The 8,201-nt window shown below is 47.9% G+C and overlaps 1 protein-coding gene across 1 annotated transcript in view; it reads left to right on the top strand.

Annotated features, from left to right (window-relative positions):
* The window catches only part of SLC39A11 (solute carrier family 39, member 11), a 291,460-nt gene extending 288,226 nt beyond the window's left edge, over window positions 1-3,234 (top strand). The window contains exon 11 of the mRNA XM_010856086.1: window positions 1,600-3,234. Within this exon, the coding sequence (XP_010854388.1) occupies window positions 1,600-1,678 (79 nt within the window). The 3' untranslated portion in view covers window positions 1,679-3,234. The remainder of the gene's footprint in view (window positions 1-1,599) is intronic.
* The last annotated feature ends 4,967 nt before the right edge of the window (window positions 3,235-8,201 follow it).

The raw sequence follows: 8,201 nt of genomic DNA, 5'->3' as shown, positions 1-8,201 counted from the left end.
CCTACACCTGCACCTCTTCAGGCCCCTTCCCAAGGTCATCTCCACCCTCTCGACTGGGTTCTTTGAAACCGAAAGAGGAGTAACAGGCAGGTGGGTGGAGAGCCGGACGACCTGATATCAAGCCCCACCCTCCACCCCAATACACAGAATATTGTTTTGCATATTCTTTCTCTCTCTCTTTCTCTGTCTCTCTCTGTCTTTCTCTCTCTCTTTCTCTGTCTCTCTCTGTCTTTCTCTCTCTCTAGATTTTACTGGGGCTGGAAGGAGGGAGAGGTGAGCTCTACAATGTTAACCACAGCTGCACCTCCAGGTCTCCATTGTCCAGCTGTAGGCCAGGTGTTGGGGGGGCAGGAGGGGGATCCCTGCCTTTATTTCCTTCCGGTTTTCCTAGCAGAATGATTTTAAGGCAGGTTTACAAGGTCAGGTGTGTCTTCAGAAAGTCACTGCTGCTTTTTGCTATTCAAGCATGGATTCCGGAGCCCTCAAGGTGACCTTGAGGAAGTTACTTCTCCGGACCTCCATTTTCTCACCGGGAAAATGGGGATGATAACAGGACTGACCTCATCTGTTGATCCTCAGGGTTTACACGATTTAGTTTACCTGACATGTAGTGTTAGTCGTTTAGTCGTGTCCAGCTCTTTGCAACCACATGGACTGTAGCCCGCCAGGCTCCTCTGTCCATGAAATTCTCTAGGCAAGAATAATGGAGTGGGTTGCCACGCCCTTCTCCAGGGAATCTTCCCAACCCAGGGATCAAGCTCAGGTCTCCTGCTTTGCAAGCAGGTTCTTTACCATCTGAACCACCATGGTAAGCCCTAATAAAAGTTACTTGTCATGATTGGGGGTTTCCCAGGTGGCACCAGTGGTAAAGAACCTGCCTTCCCATGCAGGAGACTAAAAGACACAGGTTCGATCCTTGGGTGTGAAAGGTCCCCTGGAGGAGGGCATGGCATCCCGCTCCAGTGTTCTTGCCTGGAGAATTCCATGGACAGAGGAGCCTGGCGGGCTTCAGTCCACGGGATCACAAAGAGTCAGACACGACTGAAGCAACTTGGCATGCACGCTTGTCAATATTGCTATTTTTTAAATTGAAGTACAGTTACTTTACAATGTTGTATTGGTTTCAAGTGTACAGCAAGGTGATTCATTTATACACATTTAGATATTCTTTTTTGGATTTTTCTTTTTTAAAGGTTTTTTTTTAACCAAATTTATTTTACTTATTTTGATTTGGGGCTGTACCCTGTACTGTGTGGGATCTTAGTTCCCCAACCAAGGACTGAGCCTGCACACCCTGCTCTGGATGACAGCATCTTAGCCACTGGACCTCTGGGGAAGCCCCTCAGATTCTCTTCATTGCAGGTTGTTACAAGATGTTGAATATAGTTCCCTGTGCTCTGCAGTAGGTCCTTGGTGTTTGTCTGTTGTATATATAGTAGTGCGTATCTGTTAATCCCAAGTCAATATTATTATTGTTACTATTATTATGAATAGGAGTAGTGCGTTTCTCTCGGAACTGGACACTGGAGGATGCTGTCAGCTTGGACGATGTTCCTCGGGGCATCCAGGGCTCACTCTCTGCCTTTCCTTCCCTCCTAGTGGTAACGGGAAACTGGCGTCCTGGGCCTCCATCCTGGGCTTCGTGGTGATGATGTCGTTAGACGTGGGTCTGGGCTAGTGCCGAGACGCTCCGGACCCAGGGAAGGCAGCACGAGGAGGCGGCCACCGTTGGCTTCGGCAGGACCAGCCTCTTTCTTCACATGCAAACGTTTTCCTTCCTCTCCTTTTTCATCTCATTACCTTGATTGACTCTGATTAAAATATGACACTTTTTAGATTTCTTTTGAGGGAGATAGTGGTTTTATTTGGAATTTCAAGCAGGCCCAGAACTACAGATTTGTGCTTGGCCACTACGTAGAATCTTTCTTCAGTGGGATGACCAAGGAAACGCAGATCAGGGAAATCTTTTGTACCTTCAGTCGCCCTCGCTAGACTCAATGGAAGTTCCTCAAGGTCACCTCCAGAAGCAAGAGAGAAGTCTCCCGAGCATCTGACTCAGAAAGGCCAGGAGACAGCTCTTATCCGTCCTTCCCGCTCTTTTATCGCTGATCCTCTCTCCATCAAGACTGGAACAGGAGCATCATAGACAAAGCAACGCAGGGAGGAACTTACCTTCCTCTTCCTCCCCCACGGGGGATGCTGCATGGAAGGAGGCGCAGACGAAAGGAAGAAAATCAGCTGGTCTTTTCTTTTTCTTTTTCTGAAGGCAGAGATTGGCACTGTCGAAGGTAAGGGAATCAGGATAACTGTGGATCCACAAGTGAGCCCTGTGAACCGAGGACAGAGAGGCACTTTGATTAGAGACCTCAGCTCTCTCTAGATTCCAAGAGCAACTCATTCTGCCATGGTCTCCAAGTTCCCTAGACGTGTTTTTATAAGCTTACAGCCTTCATTTTTCTAAGAGCCTTGGGGACACCAGCAAACTGCTAGAACTCAACCTCTTCGTTTACTTATGGAGGGAGTCACTGAAGCTCGCCTAAGTGAATACAAGACTAGGAATCTGCACTGGGTCTTCCTCCTTTGACTGTTTGGTAACTTGTAACCTCACCCAGACCTCCTAAGCTGTTTTACTGGATTTTGGTCAGAAAACTCAGGATGAGACAGGAAGAAGGGTAGAATAACGAGAGGTATTTTTTTACATGTCCCCTTTAAAGTAAATTTTAGCCAAGTCATCATTCTAAAATGACCCCTAAAGAATGAGATTTGAATGAGACTTGAAGCCAGTCTGCTCCCTAATCTATACACACAGCTTCTCCTGCAGGGGTGGCGTATCTTGTCTACTTCAAACGTAGCTGAGGCCTGCTGTTCTTGCTGGTCAAAGGCACACGGGACCTTGAGTGGGTTCTGCTGATGAGGCAGGCAACCCAAGAGCCAGGTGTTAAGGCGTTGTGTGATCACGGCCCCCCCCAGGTTGACATGTTTCATCGCTTCCAAGGGTGGATACACTGTTCTGGGAATGCCCTGTGCTGTATCTATGTACCTTCTTCCAGAGCACTGATGATCAACATTAAAGGCACGTTCAGAAGTTTGATTGGTAGAGATTCATTGGTTTAGTGGTTGGCATATGGGTGTTTTTATGTCTTTGTAACAGAGTTCTACATAATGCAGACTTCTTTCTGATGGACAAGACCTCATAACTGTGATTAATACCAATAAAGGGGATACTGTTGTGGATGACCTGTGCTGTGTCCAGTCCTTCTCAAAGCTGCCTCTTTCCAGTGGATGATATGAGAGCTAACTAGAGTTAGTCCTAGCCTCTGCCCTACCCATCACCAGGAGCAGCAAAGGAAAGAGCTCAGATGGGAAGGGCTAGCTAGATTCACGGTTGCAGACAACAGCGTCCAACTCCAGTTTACTTGGGCAAAGAATTTAATGGAAGGTTATCAGGGAGCTCATAGGGTCTATGAAGAATCAAACTTGAAAATGGGCTAGATCCAAGAAAACTAGAGGTCTCGGGAGTGGGTTGCCATTTCCTTCTCCAGGCAATCTTCCCGACCCAGGGATGAAACCCGTCTCCTGCCTTGGCAGGCGGATTGTGCCACCTGGGAGGCCCCAGAGCTCTGGGAGTGTGACCCAGTCACGTCTTAGAAACGGCTTGACCTGGATGCCATGGCCCCTTGATCCTGGACCGGTACTCAGACGCCACCACTTGATGCCCCCAGCATCTCCATGGGGAAGAACTCTAGACTGATCCTGGTTGCTTGTGCCCTGACCTCACATTCAAACTTCTGAGCAGAGCAGGGTCATCTAGCTGGCAGAGTTTGGATCCTGTGTCCATGAACTAACAGGTCTTGCCCTCTTACTAAGACTCCCATAATAATGGATTTTCCAATTTTTGGAATGAGTTCAGAGAGTGGAGAGCCAAAAGAATAAAAAAATTAACTGTATTGCAGCCTCACTCTTTTACGGTTCAACATCTATATATACTTCCCTCCGTTTTTTAATTTTTAATTTTTTAAATTATGAATTTATGATAACATTTATAGGAGAGTTGAAAAATACAGAACAAAGTTATATACCGTTCTGCTGTATATTACAAATATTTTCTAAGTGGATAAGTTAAGATTTTTAGTTGGACTTTCAATATCAAACTCTCAAAAATTCATAGAATGAATAGACAGAAAAGTAGAAGGATACAGTAGACCCGAAAAGTCCTATGAGTCAATTGAACATAATTAAGATTTATACAATTTGGGCTTCGCTGGTGGCTCAGACGGTAAAGAATCTGCCTGAAATTCGGGAGACTTGGGTTCAATCCCTGGGTCGGGAAGATCCCCTGGAGAAGGCAATGGCAACCCACTCCAGTGTTCTTGTCTGGAGAATCCCATGGACAGGGGAGCCTGGTGGGCTACAGTCCATGGTGTTGAAAAGAGTCAGACACCACTGAGCAGTTTTAACTAAGCACACAGCACATAACAGCAGAGTGAAAGCTCTATTCAAGTTTCCATAGACTATAAACCAGGAGACACTGGACTATATCCAGGGACATAAAACAAGATGCAAAAATTTCATGGTCTGAAGGTATTGAAATCATACAGAGTCTGTTCTCTTATCACTGTGATTCTTCTGTTTTTTTTCTTTAAAAAAAAAAAAGCAAAACCTTTCTGCTTGGATAATGGAGCCATCCCTCAGGCAATCTAAACTTTGTTATTCCCTTTTCCCTGGAGACTAGCTGCCCCAGTAGAAGGACTCCTTTCTTGGACACAAACACTCTAACCAGGCAGAGTCCAGCGTTGACTAGAGTAAGAGTCAGTCAGTAGAATGGAGGTGGCGGTACGCCTCCTTTTTTTCCTTCAGACCTGCCTTGTCTGGCTGTGGGAGAAATGATATCACATGGTGATTACTCATTCGAACAGACACCCATTTTATAGAACAATATCTCAGCCTCATTAGATGCTGTCTCACAGCTAAAGTTTATCACAAGATAAAACCAAATCTTGTATAATCTGTTGTTGGTGTTCAGGTGCTAAGTCATGTCCAGCTCTTTGCCACCCTGTGAACTGCAACTCACTAGGCTCCTTTGTCCTCCACTATCTCGCAGAGTTTGCTCCAATTCATGTCCATTGATTCAGTGATGCCATCCAACCATCTCATCCTCTGCAGTCCCTTCTTCTTTTGCTTTCAGTCTTTCCCAGAATTGGGGTCTTCTCCAGTGAGTCAACTCTTCGCATCAGGTGGCCAAAGTGTTGGAGCTTCAGCTTCAGCATCAGTCCTTCCAATGAATATTCAGGGTTGATTTCCTTTAGGTTTGACTGGTTTGATCTCCTTGCAGTCCAAGGGACTCTCAAGAGTCTTCTCCAGCACCACAGTTCAAAAGCATCAATTCTTCAGCGCTCTTTATGGGCCAAGTCTCACATCTGTACCTGGCTCCTGGAAAAACCATAGCTTTGACTATACCAACCTTTGTTGGCAAAGTGATCTCTACTTTTTAATACACTGCCTGGTGCAAAATGGTTGACAATAGATGACCGATTCTGGAGGACAGGATCAAATTGTAAGGATATCTGCCATCACCTTCCCTCTTTGACTGTAGAGTGAATTCCTCAGTCAGAAGCAATGTTATAGGATGTTATCGGATGCCATGATGATAAGATGGACAAGAAGTTTATTGCAAATGCAGACATAGGAGCCTGCCTCTGTGAAGAGCAACCTCTGCCTTTTCCATAATGGAAGAGGTCCGAAGCAATCAGTGTGCAGCCAGGCAGCGTGTGGGGTCACTGGCGTGTCATCAGTGCGCAGAGTCAGGGATCATCACGTCCTGTGAGCGCGCTGGCCAGGCTGATGGATGACAGACAGCCAGGGCTTGAGCCCACGCCTTGTTGCCTTCTTTGACAGCGTGGCCATTTTTATTCTTGAATCAGTTGAGAAAGCAGCGATGTCCCTGGGGAAAGAAACTGTTACTCCTAGATTGTCTTTGCTGCTTAATAACAGTCTCCTGCACAGTGGAGCCTCCAGGTGCCCTTTCACTGGACAGACAATTATTTTCACAACTGCCCCTTTCTGAGAGGTGCAGCCTTCTCTGCTTCCCCAAATGTCTGTCACCAAACCTCTACTCTTGCTTCCTTTCATTGCTTGACCATTTGACCAGGCCAACTGTCACTGTTCATAAACCGATGCAGCTTCTTGCATCAAATCATCTTTCCTACCAAGTGGGCGGATGAGATGTAGAAATGTGTGCTTAGAATTCTCCCCACTGGGAGAATTCTCCCCTGCTGTCCTCAATGGCAGTATAACACCATAGCAGCCTATTTCTAGAGGGGTCAGCATATCAGAGCCAGCCCTAAACTAGCTTGAGCAGTTTTTCCTCTTTTTTTCTTTTTTAAGCTGCCAGCACCACTTCCCAGGACTGCCTCTTGTTTCATATCCCTGATTGTCTGATGGTGGGAACATCTCATTCCCTGAAGACTCTGCCTTTGATGGACCCCCTTGAGTTATCCCAGGGCACTGGAATGAAAAGTGGTGGGGGCCATATGAGTGTCTGGATCTTCTCCAGGGACATTCTCATCTTGTCTTGCTGAGGAAGGCACCAGAAGGCCATTAGTTAAGACTGTGCCAGGCAAGGTGCTTCCCACCCTGGCCACCTCCTTGAATCCTCCTTGACTTGTATGTTACAACCACGCCTGACAATGAGGTGGGGTGGAGGATCCAGGAAGCTGTACTCACCAAGGTGGTGATGGGCAGAGCTGGTTCTGCTCTGTACCGAGGATGCCCCACTGAACCTCCCACCCTTCCTCCCTTAGAGCTTTCTTGACGCAACATCCTGCACACCCTCACCTTCAGGAGAAGTTGGTTGAATCTGTGGAAGTTGGCCAAATGGGGGCCTAGGGCACTGTTCTTTTTCTTTTCCTCCTTGCTTTTAAATCAAGGTTTGATTACCTATGGGCTTCCCTGGTAGCTCGGCTGGTAAAGAATCTGCCTGCAATGCAGGAGACCCTGATTCAATTCCTGGTTGGAAAGATCCCCTGGAAGAGGGATAGGCTACCCACTCCTGTATTCTTGGGCTTCCCTGGTGGCTCAGAAGGTAAAGAATCCACTTGTAATGTGGGAGACCTGGGTTCGATCCCTGGGTTGGGAAGATCCCCTGGAGGAGGGCATGGCAACCCACTCCAGTGTTCTTGCCTGGAGAATCCCTATGGACAGAGGGGCCTTATGGGCTACAGTCCATGTGATCACAAAGAGTAGGACACAACTGAGCGACTAAGCACAGCACAGCACATGGTATAACAAAAGGCACCAATCTTACGTGTTTACGCACCAGATTTTACAAATTTCTGGTTTATGTTGGAGCACAGTGGACTGACAATGTGTTAGTTTCATGTGTGCAGTAAGGTGATTTGCTTATACAGATACGTATATATCCACTCCACTTCAAATTCTTTTCCCATTTAGGTTATTATAGAGTGTCGAGCAGAGTTTCCTGTGCTATACAGTAGGTCCTTGTTGGTTATCTATTATAAATATATTGCTGCAGTGAGCTGCACCAGTTTTTAACTTACACACCCAAGACTGGCCCTGTGGCCAGGTCTTCCAAAGGCCTGGGCTCCCCAGCTCTCGGGTCATCTCCCCCTGGCTACTGCCCTGGTCCCACGTGTCAGGCGCCCAAGTGTGCTCAGGGCCTGGATACATGTTCCTGGAACCTCAGGGGCGCTGTTTACCTGCTGGGGCGGGGCCCTGGCAAGAGGCGGGGCCCTGGCAAGGGGGCGGGGCCGTCTGGTGGGTGGGGCGTGGGCGGGGCTTCGTGCCCTGGAGTCATCCTCCCTCCCTCGACCCCTGCGACTGCACTTGGCTACTGGGAGGCGGGTTCACTTCACCAAAGGGACCCTTGCCTTCCGGCGCTCCTGCCCTCTGTGGCTTGTCCCTTCCACGGATGCACGCGAGTTTAGTGGGACGGGGGATCTTTATACAGTTTGAGCGGTGGTCTTTCGGGAAAACAGTGCACCAGTGCAAAAAAATTAGGCGAAAGGCTTCGGAGGGACGCCTGTGAGCCAGCATCCCTGCGGTCCAGGCTCCATTGGCTTTTAGGTAAGTGCACTCTGGTCCCCTGCGCGCCATGAATTCACTCTGCTTGAGGGCAGGGCAGGGAGGCCTCCAGTTCCAGGATTCGAGGCTTCAGCAGAACTTCGGGAGTCCCATGTAGTGAA

The sequence above is a fragment of the Bison bison genome, unplaced genomic scaffold, assembly GCF_000754665.1.
Source record: "Bison bison bison isolate TAMUID 2011002044 unplaced genomic scaffold, Bison_UMD1.0 scf7180017864371, whole genome shotgun sequence".
Taxonomy (NCBI): domain Eukaryota; kingdom Metazoa; phylum Chordata; class Mammalia; order Artiodactyla; family Bovidae; genus Bison; species Bison bison.
The sequence above is the reverse complement of the archived record's forward strand: the minus strand, read 5'-3'. Positions and strand labels throughout refer to the sequence as shown.